This window comes from Bombus affinis, chromosome 12 (assembly GCF_024516045.1).
Source record: "Bombus affinis isolate iyBomAffi1 chromosome 12, iyBomAffi1.2, whole genome shotgun sequence".
Lineage (NCBI taxonomy): Eukaryota > Metazoa > Arthropoda > Insecta > Hymenoptera > Apidae > Bombus > Bombus affinis.
Window position 1 is genome coordinate 6,025,517 of NC_066355.1, and position 16,275 is coordinate 6,041,791.

The 16,275-nt window shown below is 43.2% G+C and overlaps 1 protein-coding gene across 15 annotated transcripts in view; it reads left to right on the forward strand.

Moving 5' to 3' along the window:
• LOC126922525 (forkhead box protein P1-like) overlaps positions 1–16,275 on the forward strand; it is a 216,907-nt gene that overhangs the window by 76,405 nt on the left and 124,227 nt on the right. For all 15 annotated transcript variants that reach the window (XM_050735179.1, XM_050735167.1, XM_050735168.1 and 12 more), the window contains one exon: positions 15,465–15,572. Coding sequence is in view for 11 of the 15 variants with exons in the window: in XM_050735167.1 (XP_050591124.1) it covers positions 15,465–15,572 (108 nt within the window). In the remaining 4 variants the exon portion in view is untranslated. The remainder of the gene's footprint in view (positions 1–15,464; positions 15,573–16,275) is intronic.

Here is a 16,275-nt window from a genome sequence, read left to right on the forward strand (position 1 = left end):
CGGGCAAACGCCGCACCCACGTCTGTACGCCTTCGCTGTGTATGTTTTTGTTGTATTCTCTAACGTGCCGTATCGTTGCCTTGCCGTTTATTGCATTTCTAATGCAGCTAATGCATTACGGTACACCGCCTTTGCGACTCGACCACATCGTTGATCTGGCAGGTGAAATCAGCTTGTAATTATGCTTTCCGCATTTTTCTTATTTAAATATCATAAAGACAGTACCATACAATTTCCCGTTATATAACTCTATAAAATTAATTTCACAATGATCGTTTATTTATCTATTTATTACCAAACTGTTGCATATAAAGTGTAAGATGTCATCAATTGAAGAGCTTCCTGGAAAAAGAGTTCAAATTTTTCATACTTGTTACATTTGTATTAATAATTATAATGGCTCTCAGAGAACTGTTCTTTTTATATCTATAAAACAAATAGAAATTTTCTTATATAATAATTCAACTGTATAATTTATTTTTCAATTCGTCTAAAAATATGCATCAAAAATTGATGGTATATTTTGTTTGCCTTTTCCTCGTTGCTGGTAATCCAGCCAAGGATCAAAATAGTGTTAAGAAGGTACTGTAATAACTTTCGGGCCTATTGCTTCCAGCATGACGTTGGAAACAGTACCCAAAGGGCAGCTTGAAATTGCATTAACCGCATAAAGCCAAGTCGCAAAAGGCTCGGGCATAATTTTCACGATAACACGTGAAATAGAACATCCGAGTGATTAATGCACGCGCTTCATCAAGCATGCCATCTTCGTATGGTGCAGCGTGTATTATATGCCTGAGCGAAATTAATATTCCGAGCGCGGCAACGTGTCTTAAAATGTAAATAAGCCAGCAAAACGTGCACGTAGGTGTCGGAATGCAAATTCTTGATTTGTCGCGCTTATCGTTCTCCTATGACAACAACGAGGACGGGCCAGTAAAAACCATAATGTAGCATTTCGATTTGGCACCGGCATCTTGAGAAGCTGCCCGGCTATGATATCGAGGCACGCGTGTTACTTCGGTTAATGTTACTTAGGTGACTCGCATAGCATCGGTGTACACCTCGTTGAAGACTTAATACGCGTAAGCAAGTAATCCCCCGTATCTCGACGCTTTCTCGATGGAGAGTCACGATTACCTTACCCTAAGCTATTGGGTTACCACAAATCCCTTGTATGCTCCGCTGATTACCTATCGTCCTCGACTCCTTGCACCATTTGAAATTTCAAATTGATAGAACGATACAGTTGAAATTCTGTGAATTCGAAATAATTCTTATGCGTAGTGCTCGCTTTTAAAGTACTATAGAATGAAAGTAAACTTTTAAATTCTATCGGACAAATTAAAATTTGTCAAATTTAACGCTGAAATATTAACTCTTTGATCCGAGTAATTTATAATGTTTTCGAGTATCTAAATGACATAATTAAAATTTTGTAGATTCCATGCAACGTAATTCAAATTCGTTGAATTTGAATCGTCATGATCAATAATTCAAATGCCTTCAATTGCAATCGCCATAATGCAGATCTTTAAATTTGAACGATCAGATTCAAATACAAGAATTTATTAGCTTCTCGAAAGTAACCCAATCTTTCCTGTGTCTCCCGATATTTCACCTTAAGTCACCGACGATAATTCCCGTTATTTGTCATTTCAATAATCGATTCCACTTGACACGGCATCGCTCACGTTACACCGGGGAAACTAAATATAGAGGATCTAAATGCAAACTCAAATGAGCTCCGTACCACAGTCATTCTTCCAAAGCCACATTCCCAACCAGACCTTTACTCGCCGAGCATAATTCACGAAGAATTTCCTTTGAAAATATCTCAACTCCTAATCATCGATTCGTGACCACGATGAACGTGGCCCAATAGTCGGCCAGCGGAACACGCTTGCGTCTCGCAAGCTGCACGCAAGTGCAAAGCATCATGGTGGGTCGTGGCGTCGGCTTGCGGTAGCCCATGGTTATAGCACGGATCATAATAATTGCCGAAACTTGCTTCAAAGCGGCAGGCATTCCCCTTATTTGCGAAGGGTTATAGTTTCGGTTAGCGGCAGGGACTGACGCAAAGCTTCATTGTAGCGGTTCGGCAAGAACTGCGTTATATAGCAGTCGACTGTTCGCAGAAGGAGTGAGAGGGAAGTCTGTAAGAAATTAAAAGAAAAGAAGAAGAGATGGTGTGCACGTCGTGTCAGACACGTCCGAGTCTTAAGAACATTTTCTAGCTTAAGGGTTCTCCTCTCGTAACGAAACTTACCCTTTTACTACGGTGTGCTCGTGCTATCTCCCTTCGTCGTTGCACGTCGATTTCGTGGCTGTTGTTCAGGTTACGCGAAAAGAGAGACGTTTCGCCTCGCCACGGCAAACTTGCCGAGAACTTCGACGCCGGAACTTGTCCATAGAAGAGAAGCGTCAAGCGGAGCCCTCTCTCTACCTTCTAAGCGTTGGTTGGCTCGACCGCCTGCTACCAAGCTCGTCCGTTAGGTTTCTCGGTTGCTTTTGGTTGCTTGCTTGGCCGCGTGCTGATCCCTATCGCCTAAACGAGGTTTGGCAACGACGCTTAGCCGAGGCCTGCCTCGAGAAAAGAGTTTCATTAAAAGCGGGTAATGAGGCAGTCAGGACTGGGGTCTTCTACTCGTGAGATTCACGTTATATGCTTTCGTTGCTCGATGAAGAGGGGGGAGGCGCCATTATTTTGAGGAAGAGTTCGATTAGCATGGACGACGACCCTTGGGATGGGGTTGAAGAGAAAATACCTCGTCTGATCCTAATACCTTTCTTTTCACGGTGTTAGTTTGCAGGCAGCCGCCTGCTTCAAAACGATTCCTCCCTTCCTTTTGCTATCGAAACTTATTCACGGTGTCTGATCGTCGTAAGAGACAATTATCACAGAAATAGGAAATCATTATTTAATATAACCCAACTAAATTGATTAAAACCGCAAACGAAGAACATTATACCTTGTTCTATTGTCGGACTGGTTTTCTCGAGTTAGATACGCGTCTTCGATAACTCATTCCACGTCTTAGCCGGTCGCGAGTCACGGGACGTGGCACGAGACTATTGCGCCAGCAGTTGACTACTATTCTCTGAAGTAGGAATCTGCCGGAACGTCGAAACCGCAACGCAACTAAACTACCAGAGGCTGAGAAACGGCTGGGAGGCAGTGGCCGAGCCGGTAACCAAAATTTATATACAAAGTATCTTCGCTGTCCAGTTGCTGCTGGCGAATAAGTAAAACAGTAAACCGAGACGCGTAGGAGGAGTCGAACTGAGGGGCGAAGTTGCACCGTGCATAGGGGAAGTGGTTGTGGTCGTCAGCTCGTAAATTTGACGATAGGAATGCTTGGGATTTTTCTCCGCCATCATCGAGTCCTGCTCTTCTTCCTTTTGTCCTATGCCTCGTTACATTAGTTTCAACTGGGTTCTCCGGTTAAACGCGTCTATCGAGAGGATGCAATAGAAGTTCCATTCACTTGGCAATGTGATATATCAGAGAGTGGAAAGAAGGATCAGCTTCTTGGTAGTGGCGTTTTGCTCTTAAGTTATCGACACGACGCGACGTACAGAGAGTATGCAAATGAAGGCGCACGGTGTACGATACGTATGTCCGTGTGGCCGGTGTCCGTAGCGTTTAGGCGAATTACACGGTAAATTTTGCACGATATCGAATGGCCGCGTTCCATCTTCTAGCAGGTATCTACACGTGCACGTACAGGGCGCACCGGGAGTGTATGGCATAGACTATAAAGCATAACGTGGGGGTTGCATCGGGTCAGATTTAATACTAGAAATGGGAGGGTGTGGCGGACGAGCTCGAGGGCCACAACCATGGTTCAAGCGTATCGTGTGCATAGTTATTTCAACTTGTACACTCTTTCGCAAAAGCCTATCTATCTGCGTATTAAACTTTGTTCGAAACGCATTGCTTCTTCTAACGGCGTCCAGTTAAGATTACATACTTCTTTAATAAAATGGATCTCATCGACTTCTAGAAACTACGTACCTTTAAATACATCAAGCTATTATCGATAGCTTGCATGAAAAATATATTAGCGAATCAGGGGATCTTTCGCTAAGAAAAGAAACACTCGTAAAAATATCAAATTTATTTCAAGCTATCGTTATCCATGCTTCATCGGACTTTTCTCTCCGCAACCCCGGCGATTTCAATCGCGTGACGTTTCTTACAGCGTGCGGCAGTCGTCGAGCGTATTTTTGGAAGCAAGTGTACGTACTTACGTATACCGCTATACGGCCTATCAGTATATACGTAACCGCTTAGTATACCTCAGTTGCATGCGGACGGCCAATGCCATCCGTTAAATGCAATAAACACGGAATCTTGCAATTCACTGCTCGCCGCTAACGTGTTTCGCCTATTCCTCCGCGAACTTCGCGGCAACAAACCGTTTCTTGCATGGTCGCGGGTAAACACCAGCCTGAAGATTAATTAACGCGCCTTTGGAAATAGACTGACCGGTCGGGAACGGTTCGTTGCCTCGTCGATTTAATTAGAGGATTCGGACGGCTGCCACGAGTCCATTCTGAAATCCGATGGAACCCGCCGAGAAGTCCGTCGAATGTAAATACTCCGACAAGGATTCGTTCGAGTGCGATCACCATTTGGGCAAACTTTTCGGGGAACCAGGGTTTAACGGGACAATTAATTCTATGTATCCCGATTTTTGTTACCTGTTCGTACAGGCGGTTTAAAAATCGAGTATTTCAAGTATTTACTTCTGCAGGAGGTTCGTAACTTTGGAAAGAATTAAACAATCCTTACTTTCTGATTCCTCTCCTACGAGTGATAAGTTCTCCTTCGATTCTGCTGTTCTTCTCGCTTCTGCGTTACGTTTTGTGTATATTTGGACAGCTTTTTTTAAATTTTAGAATGTTTCACTCATGAAAATTCTAAAATATACAAAAAGCAGTAAGATATATTGAGTAACAAAACTAAGTATTTAAAATATATATTTTAAATAAATATGAATATATATAATATTCATTTTGGATCACATACACTCGAAGAGCACTTGGAAAAATACTATAGATTGCGAAAATAACAAAATACTTTCATCGATATTATTTCAAAAGCGAGACTCCAAGTATTTTATATTTCAAGAAAGTTCTTCTTCAAAAGAACTTCTCAATTCCTAATTTTCCTTCTACGAGCAAATATAACTATAAATCCTCGCGTGGAAAATAAATACCAACGAAAACACCAAAACACTTTCATTGATGTTGTTTCAAAAGCAAAACTACATCAGGTATTTAAACGAAACGATTTCTAATTTTCGGAAATGTTCTCCACTTACCGGTTCCTTTCCTACGAGCAATGGGTCTTTGATTTACAAAAAATCGAGGAAAGTACCACAATACCGTCATTGATCAAACCGTGATTCAATGACCATTGTATCCAATTACAACAACGACGGTACTCGGTAGTAAGCAAGTTGCTCTGGAAGAAAATGGAAAACACATTGGCTGTGTCTACGGGCCTCTCACGTACGGAGTAACGAGCGTACCGGATCCGTTTGTAGCGCCGAAGGGGTTAATGAATTCCGTAGCAGCACATACGAGTATATCTTCGGTAAATCGTGGCCGGTCGCGGCGTAGCTAAGTGCAGTAACGAATAATCAACAGCTCGCGATGCAAGCCAGAGCACACATTCGTTCCGTTAAATGTTGCCCGGTGTACGAAGATGAGAGACAGAGAAACAGAGGAGGAAGAGAAAGAGTGGAATGGAGGTTACGGATAGACGATAGAACATCCTATAGGTAGCCACCGCACCCCGTTTGGCGGCGACGGTGTAGATGTGTGTCGTTAGTATTTAGTGTTTAGTTAACATCGGGGATGGAGAAGCCGCCAGTGTTTGTAATTGGTACAGTTTAGGAGCGACGAAAGCGATTGTGTACCTCACAGATTTTACCCTGGTCCACGAAGGCACAGTCGCAGAGCTTTTGTCTGCCATGTAACGATACCACGCTGTTCTCGTCAGAGACAGTTTCAAATCGGCGCGAGAAAACAGCATGCCAGATGGCGCGGCTACGTATCGTGGTCGTTACTACAATTAGATATTCGCCTCGGTCTGATCTCCAAATAATAACACCGTTCTGTGCACCGACGAACGCCCTGCTTGAGAGGTCCTGAGTGAATCGCCTTGCCGTTGCTTGCTTCCGTGAGACGCCTAATCAAATGGCGTTTAATTATTACGCGAACTTTTGTGTGATTCATCGATTCAGAGTTAATAGATTACAAAAAAGTTCGAATCAGTTTGACAGGTCTTGAACCGAAAAGAAAATTTAAATTTTTTCGTTCATTAAAATTTTCCAACTTTATGGGTCGAATCCAAGCGTAATGAAATTCGAACTTTCAAATTTTCCAAAAGCTGGATTTCAAATATTTCGATTTCCACAGTTCAAGTTCCAATAATACAATTCCAGCGTTCAAGTTGAAATTCGCCGGTAATTTCACCATTGGCTACAAAAATTTCGGTTTCACCCTCTCACGTATTTTTCTATCAAACCTACAATTTTCCAACGAAAGTTTCGCAAGCATCGCGATACTTTGCAGGTCTAGCGGCGTGCTCGCATTCGCGAGAGTTTTTCCGTGCATGACTTAGTATTCCGGAACGCGTATAGCCACTTATTTGGAGATCAGGAGCCCCCTCGAGCGAGACGACTTTAGGCCGAGCCAGTCTCTCGCCGACAACAGGTCATATATTTCATTTTTAAACAACAAAAAAATGCTAATGCAACGTCGTACCCGTTATCGACTCGGCTCTGTATATGAAATAATAAATAATCGCGTAAGCCCCGTCGCCATTATTTTTACGTCGACTTTGCTAAGGAGATACACAGTTTCCCCGGGTTATACTCTCTGCGTCGCCCCGTTTCGTTATATACGTTGGCTACGTGACCTCGGCCACGCTGTGTCGCAGGAATTTTGCCATCGGATAGATCATTATGATTTGCGCAACGATCACGATTCATCTTATCGCCGGTCGAAATGTCTCTGCCTCTCGTTACCTTACCTAAATTCTTCCAGTTATCTTTTTCTCCTTGTATCCTGAGTTTAATCAATATGTACTTTTCTCCCCATATATGTTATAATCAAGGAGTTTCGAGCGTATTATAAACGAAAATTACAGGCAGAAAATGATCGTATATATTTAACAATCTCGTTGATTTTCCGATATTCATGTTATGTAGAAAAGAAGCCGAAAAGAAGTACTTTAAGATAACACAATTAAAAAGAAAGTAACAACCGTTACCTTTAGTTGTAAAATATATACTGTTGTAAATATAAAAAGAAGAGGGTTCTTTAGGAGTCGTAGTTATCAATTTAAACCTAGCTAACACTATGAAACAAGAACTAAAATTATGGACACGATTTACCGAATTGATCGCATCATCAGCTACGAAGTACCTCAATTATATTTAGTTTCACGGAACGAATCACGGGATTCTTTCACGTTCCGTAATTTCTGACGAGAACATAAAATCCTCGTGCGTAACTGCATTACGAATTTTTTGATTCACGAATGATAGGGCGCGGCAAGAATTATGCGAATTTTATAGCGTCGGATTCTCCGGATCCTCGACTATTCCCATGGAATCCTGAGAACCATGCAGAATCACAAATAGTAAACAGACAGCATAACGCATAGCCGCTAACGATCCTATCTGCTGAACTTACAAGTAATTAACATCGTAAGTATTTTAATTCCACGAAATTAACTTCGTTATCGCATCCTACATTGCTTCGATGGAAACTTCCGAGATCTTCATGCAGAGGAGGGAAATTCTTGCCATGTTTGAAGAGGCCTGATGACCCGTGTGAATATTATTCGTGCGAGAAAAGGTCGCGGTCGAATCAACGGCAATCACAGCGCGTCTCGTCGCCCAGCCTGTAAACCAGGCTAAAAATTCAATTGGACACCATCGAATTCTTCTTGAATATCAAGTCCAAGGGTGTCAACTTCCGCTTACGCTGGATGAAGGTAACTTCAGGCGTACAGAATTCTCTGTGACGACCTTCCAATCATTACCACGCAGTTATTTCGTGACTTCTTCTTCTTTCCTCTTTTCAGAGAATTTATTTGCGCGACGTTGGTCCGATTTTCCAAATGAAATATCTGTTCGCAAGTATACAACGCGGTCCTCGTGGGGTTTAGCGCGAGATTGAGAAGCGGTCGTGCGAAAAAATCAGGCAAATCAAGGAGACCCTTTTCATCGAAGGGACGCTCGATCAAACAGAAATTCCCTTAAACGAACCGACTCGTTGGACTATAAACTCGTCGTTGAACGATAGTCATATCCTAAAGCGATCTTTCCTAAAGAAATTTGAAAATTTCACCGACATCTTGTTGCAGATATGCGAACAATTTTCGAAGGAATTTTCGTAAATGTGTTCTCACGCGTGACGTCGTGGAAAAACTCAAAAATAATAGGTTGCGGATTCGTTATTCTCGAAGAGAAGAGGTGCTATCTAAGGACCATGGGGGTGAACGAGCTCCGGAGAGGCCGGTCGCGGGGTGGCGAAACGTTACCCGAATAAAAATGGGGTGTTTATAAGCGAGTATCCAATGTATCATGCTATATTTACATATAGCCCGCGTTTACAGTCCCCGGTTATATATCTACGATGGTTTGCCATTTTTTTCCGCTACATAACCAAAAGACACAGGTCGAATGCGTACACCGAACGTAATAAAAATTATTATTAAATACGATATGTAGGACGCGCGTACCGAACGAAATGTACAACGTGAATTTTAAAAACTTCTAATAAAACTTGAATGGAAAACTTGATAATTTTTGGCAATTCGACTGGGTCCTTCGCACTGCGTGGATTATTACCGGAACAATGTTCACGTTTTTCTCTAATTTCAATATTTTTCGTGACGTCCCGTTGCAAAGGTAGATCTAACGGTGCAGCCGCGTAAATCCGGCCAGGCACCGTGTTAAATAGTGCTATTTAATTCTAGTCGTGAAACGTTTAAGCGCTTGTGTCAAGGATTAAATCAAGATTAGCTGCGAGATTACCGGACTACCTACTGTAGAAGGGGTTATTCACTAAACTCTACTCTGTCGTCTACCCCTTTTGCGATTCAGCATTTAGGTCAGCCTAAATAACGTATCATCGTACGGCGAATTATACAAATTTGCATACCGGTACGAACCGGTGGAAAAAGTCGCCCGGTAATTACCTCGTAATTCTCCTTCCTCTTTTCTCTTTTTCATTCTCGGAGAAGTACATATAATAATGGTAATACGTGTGGTCTTGCGTTCAGCGACGTCTGTTAAATATTCGAACAGAAGAAACAGAGCTTCCCTCGAGGCTCCATTAGGGATCAGTTTTCGTCATCGGAACCCCGGTTACGACACCAACAGTCAGTCGGTAGTGTTCATAGCGCGTGGCCTTGGGAGAAGCTGTTGCCCTCTCGAGAACTGGTCAGGTTCACAGTTTCTTAGAATCAGCTGACAGATGTGACTGCCCCATTCGTTCACTGTTTTTCCATAAAGGAATCGAGTTTTGTCTCGTGCCATACGTTTTACTTTCGCACCAAGGATTACTCGTTGGAATTTGCGGAAACTTTAATATATTAGATGCTTAGACTTCTTCATCTACTGATATTTTATCTCCTGTTTTCTTTTTTCTTTTTTTTTGTACAAATTATTATTTTCGAAGACATACTTTTTTAATTCTCATTGGCATATCGATCGTGCTTCAGAAATTCGATATTCGTATTAGAACACACATGTTAATTTTATTTACGCGTTATGTTATTTACATTTGCCAAATTATTTAATCAAGTGTCTCGCCGTGACGACAACGCCCGACTCGGAATCGGGAAAAAGTATTTGTCAGCAAATGAACGCGTCAACGACCACAAATAATTTTAGCTTGACTAATGGTATCGAAGAACATCGTTGGTTTCCATCGTCGAAAGTTGGCATCAACCTTGTTTCCAACCACGTCTCTTCATGAGGTATAATAAGAATTCTCAAATTTATAATCAATTTCAAAATTCTCTAATTCTGTCATTTATACCAGAAAATTAACATTTCCAACGAACCATCTCTGATTCCAAAACGCGAATGCAAATTCGTTTGTGAAAACACGTGTCGGTCGATCACGCTCGTTTACCATAAATAATCACACATAATGAACTCGTTATAAAAGTGAAAGTACAATGTCCAGAAACTCGCCCGAAGGCACGGCGTCCGCCTGCACGCAACATAGTCGGGACAACGCGTTAATTCATATTCCAATCAAACTTTTTCTCCCTCTTGAAGAAGAATCTCGAGACGATGGTCTGTTGGCGCCAAATTTGGCTACGTCACTGTGTACAAAGTGGCGAGGAAACTTAGATACGCTCGCAGCTATGTACGTTGCTTAAATCACGATACTTGGCTCGCAGTGACACGAGAGAAGGCGACGAAAATGCATTTACGCGCGTAGGTAAAAGCGAAGGTGAAGCGTTCTTTCCTCTTCTTGTTCGTGTTTTCGCGCGGTGGACGTGGAAAACGGAGCAAAACGAACAGATAAAAGCGAGTGGACGAGAGAAACACCGGTGTACAACTGGTGTTGTAGGGTCTGTTTATTAAAGAGCATTAATCTACGAATCTGTACCGGGTGTCCGGTTAAACTCGACTCACCGTTGAAACGATATTACTTAGCGCGTTTTCGTGATACCATTTTAATTGTGTTTTGTAATTAGCCCGACCCGTAGACGAGCCCAACCGTTGTTCTCGACTCTTCCTCCGGCGTTCTCCAACCTCTTGTTCCTCCTCTTCACCGTCACCCTCTTTGACTCTCTCTTCCTTTTTCCCCGACCTGCCCCTTCCCCATACTTTCTCGCGGCCCTCTCTCGTGTTCATGTTTTTCTGGTCTTGAGAACGGTTTCGTGTAACTCGGCCTCTGTGTGATGGCCTTTGTAGGATTTTACCGCTTTATGTTGGTAAAATGCTCGCCCGAAGTTTCGTCCTGTCAGAGTAGAAAGGTGTAAAGTAGCGTTCATGCAAAAATTGTTTCCTTGATTTTACTTGGTAAACACTTTTACCTTCGTTTCACGCTCTTTTATCTTCTTTTCTATCTCGCTGTCTCTTCTCTGTTCGTTCAATCGAGTTATTCGCTCGAATATTTTACCGTCGGATAATTTTAATTATATTCACGATTTCGTGGCTCATCGATCGTGGAATTGTTCACGCTGCGTCAAACGGTTATTCATATTGGGAATCTGCGTACAGCTGGAGGCATCTAGCAACAGGAGAAGCAAAACGTACCGGAAAAAGCGCGGACAGAGGAGAGGATGGTTGACTTCACGTGTATTTTCTTTCTTCCTTTTTACTCTTTCTTGTTCTCCCGCCTCCTGGTAAACCGTTTCTCTCGCGCACACGTTCGCTCCTCATCTGCGAGGACACGGCACCCACACACACGAGGCCACGCTCTCTCGGACGGCAAAACTTAACAAAACAATTTGCTCCAAAGCAAACAACGGCATCCGGTTTACTTGTGAATAAACAACATATTTATTTTTAGAGGCCCCACGGCTGTAACTCGTTTGCTCGACCGCTTGCTCGAGCCTCGCGTCTATTTGCTGGCATTACAAGACTTAACGGCCGAGGATAAAAATCGACGGGGCCACAAATACCGTCCGTGTGTTTGGAAATTTCTTAACTCCTCCTCTACCCATTTGCTTGCCCCGTGAATTTTGTCGTTCGTACAATTTCACGCACGCTTCATAGGTAACATTGGACGAAGGCTATTGCGAGCTTTGCAAAAGAAAGATTTCTAGTATTTTCTAGAATACAATTCTTCCTGCGTTTTCTACATTATACATATTCGTCACGCTTCGTGGAAAAGATTGTATTATCTTTGCGCGGGGAAGGACACTTTCTAAACTGTGAAGTCAACATTAATTACGACTGTGACTGCATCACTCCGGTGGATCGTTTAAGGCCACGAATCAGAGTAAATATTAACGCCTGTTTTTCCAAGGTCTAGTCGTTCCAGCCATTTATCCAATGAAAGCATGTTTTCAAAAGATATCTCAGCTGAACTGTCTCGAATACTTTACCATTTGCAGCAGCTATTGCAATAGAGATATGTAGCCCTATTTTCCATTAAATTTGAGTAGACCAACGTACATCGATACGAAGTCTAATAAAAAAAGAGATAAAATCGAGTTACTTTTTCGAACGCTCTATAAATTCATATAGCGAACTAATATCCGTAATAATGAACTTTGCACTTTTCAGTACGAAACTTATATCTTTATTACGCTTTCGATACAAACACAATTCGAACATTAGTCTCTATATCGCTGCAAACATTTCGATTGTTCCGTACCATTTTATCTTCGAATCACAAGGAATTTGTATATTCCTAATTTTCTTGACAAAAGACAGAAAGACGTTGGAACAGACCATCTTTCTATTAATACGAAGCTTCCTGCGTAAGAAACAAACGCAAAAGTCTATTAATCATTCACCGTCATGAATTTACGGGTTATAATTAGCAACGAATACATCGTTGGCATTCGTGCTGGTCCCGGATTAAAGGAGTTCTAACCGCGACCTAATTCCAAGATAAGATAAGTCGTTAAGTGCATGGTGTGGCAGCCCCTCGCGATACTACCCGGTGTTTTATTGCTACGTCCCACCCCCGTGGGCTCTCCTTCGGGGCTCGGTGAGATTTATTGTAAAATTCGATAGATATTGCCAATTACAACCCCCGCGGCGCTCCACGACCCCCCTCCCTTCTCCCAGCTGCCTGTTCTATCGACAGGGACAGGAGCCACCTTTCCTGGCTGCCTGGAGAATTTTAAATGCGTTTTATGTACAGAGACGGCGCGGTGCGTTGCATAAATCCGTCCCTCTGAAAATATGATTACAATCACTGGCTCTCGCGCCCCCGTCGTGCTCCTCCGCAACCCCCTCGGCTCCCCCACACTCCCTTTGTAGACACGGCCGACCGATAAAACGTTTCATTTCGTCAGAGAGTGTCCTACGAAGAACTCCCCGAGTAATCTTCGTCGATCATCGTTTTTATTGCCGCCTTGTATACTAATTTTATATCCTTTTTACGTTTTCACCGGCCATGAAGATTCCTCTTGCCACTCGATTCTACTCCACAGTACATCTGCATAATTTTTCTTGTTTCAAACACACGTACAATTTTTTCTTAATATCATCATCCGGTATTCTTCTCTCGTATTCTGCATATTTATTTGTGGAATAAATGTTTCTACTCCCAATGGGAGATCCGTCAAATCTGACAAACGTAAAAGTCGATCGCTCGATGCTGCTCGCTTATCGTACATCACGCTCCGCCAACGTGCACGCTATCAACGCATCGTCGAAATCGGGCAACTTATGCGCTTCTCTCACGCTCGTCGCTCGTTAATCCATCCATCTGTCCACGTGGCAACAAATTCTCGTCGTGAATCGCGTTCAAGCTAATTGCATCCAGCATACTTTGTATCGAAAACAAGGTATGTGGGACAGACAGGAACGACGAAGACGAACGAACAACGAACACGACGACTGAAAGTGTGCATAAGTTACAAGCCAAGGGAGTGTAGGGACACATTGTTTCGCTTTGATACCGGATGGCATCGGACGCACCGTTGGTCGAGAAGGTGGAACGCGGAACGTTAGGCCACTGCGTGGCACACGACGATGTGGCCGCGTTGCGTGTTTTGTTTGCGCGTTTCTTTTGTCGCGTGTATGTCCAGCTGCGCGTCGAGAACGCGGCTGCCTCATGCAAATGAAGCGCACAATGTACTTCAATAGCCGCTGGGGTATTTATATATGCTATCCGGTTCATTATTTTCCACCGCCACTGTTTATTTCTACCTTGTACCTTGCCGCTTATGGAACAAGTTCTTTGCACGGTCGAATAAAATGGCAGAACGACTAGCTCTCACCGATTGTTAGACGATTCGTCCTAACAGTTCGTGAGAAAATAATCGTGCCGAGTCGTTGATTTGTAGCTTCTTCGATCGGACGTAATAGGAACGACGATTAATTCCACGGATCTTTGATTATGCAGGAATTCCTCTGATTCAATACAGATAATTACGATACTCGGTCTTCGTTCGTTCTTCCATGCTAACGAATCATTAAAATAGGCTCTGACTATTAAAACAGTCGAACCGCTGTAACGAAAGTTTGTTTATTCGTTGAACGAAAATGACAATTCAACTCAGTACCTTCTGAAATTACTTTAATTTTTATCTACACTGTGCTATGGAAATGGATACTCATCGATCTACTTTTCATTCTTGAGAAAAGAAACTAATGCCAATGCTAAAATGCGTCAAGTAAAAATCATTTAACACGCTGGCGCGCTTTTTCGTTCGTGCCTTCTTCAATAACATTCGACTTTTATTCCGGTTTTCGTTAAATTGCATTTTTATAAATTAAAATTGGAAACGTATATGGCGTGAAACACACGCCGCCTGATGGTAAAAAGATGTGGCCCACCGGTGGATCACGCCGGTTTTACTTAAATTTTACGCGCCAGATATAAGCACGATAGTCGAGTCTCATAACAGCGCTAATGGAATTTCAATATCTTTCGTACAACGCGTACAAATGTTCGACTACTTTCCGTGTGTATGCGCGAAATATCAATCTTACAAAACAGGGCCAAAAATTTCATAGGAATCGGGCAATCGAATGAACAGAAATTTTTTGAGAGGGATAGGAAAACCACCTTCGGTGATGGACGCATCGAAATCGCGTGGATGGCAGACGAGATCGAGGGCAAAGTCCCGAGTCGTGCGAACGAATATTAATATAATCGCGGCAGGCAGAAATCCACAGGCGAAGTAAAGAATGATATAATAGGCGGCCCGTAAGGGATGCGTCTGCGAGCGAGAGGGCGAGCCGGCCGAAGACGAAGTGTTCTCATTATACCGGCTGATTTATGCGCGTGCCACCTCTCGCAGTCGCGGGATTCTAGGTTAGAAATAAAGTTAAAAGAAAAATAAGGCTTACGGGGTGCAAAGTCGAGAAAGGGCGGCGGAGGGTGCGGAATATATTACAAAAATAAGCTCAGAGCTGCGTGGAGGAGCATCGAGGAAAAAAACTTTTGAAACTGCGAACTCCCGGAGATCGATGTCTCTTTTCTTCGCGAGAGGGCTTCGCTCGCTTGCCTCTCGAGAGGAAAATACCGCGAGAGGAATAAATATTTTCCCGCGAAATTGTCGGAGAGCGAAGTTGCTTCTTCGTGTTAATGAGACCCGTTCTACCAAAAAAAGAAGTCGAGTCGCGTGATTTTATTTCACCGAGTTTCTCTTCGATCCATGTAACTTTTTCTTATTTTCTCTGATCTTCTTCGGTGAGAATCAAGGAGTGACTGATTGGAGGTTTGAAAGCGCAGGTTTCTGGAAGATCTAAAACAATGGCGATACTAATCGTACGTTTCTCTTGCAGGGACACATCGGTGAGAATCCGTTCGATAACGGTTCGTGGGGAAAGGAACAGTTCCAACCATCGACGGTTCCTTGGCAGCTGAATCCACGCGGCCACGCTCGTCCCAGTGTGAGTAATCCACAATACATACGTATTTCGTCCGTTTTCTGTCTGAACGCCAAAAAATAAATGAAGAACGAAAAGGGAGGAACGCGGAAAGAAAAGGGGAAGAAAAGAGGGAAAAGAGAGTGAATAAAATAGGAAAAGGGTAGAGAGGGTAGATAGGGTAATTGTAAAAGAAGAGCGCGCGAAGCAAAGCCACTTTGGAGGAGAATATAACGCGCAGTCAGAATCCTGTCCGACACAAGGGCTCGGTGTCTGAAATTTGTAATTCCGGCTTGGATAAGAATACTATCCCTCGGTGGGAGGGTGAGTAACGACCACGGAAAAAGAAATCCGGCCACTCATTGTGTCCGCAGGTAGCAAAAATGCTAGAGGGGCATCGTTCGCTGCTTTTCTCCGAGCGTTTTCTTCTCTCTTTTTCGCAGGACACGACACGGTCACTACCGTCCTCTCGTAGTCGTCGTCGTCGTCGTCGTCGTCGTCGTCGTCGTCGTTGCCAACCACCAACCAACCCCCCCTCCATTTTTCCTTCTTCTGGCCGCCTCGGTCCTGTTGAAAACCACCCTCTTACTTGCTCGCGCTACTCACTCTGCCGCACCAACTCGTCCTGTCACCCGGTATTTATAATACGCTTTGTTTTCCCTGGGCTATTTGTCTTGGGCTCTCGGTTCCTTCGCTAACGTTATTATCTCGCGTTTTATTTTTATTT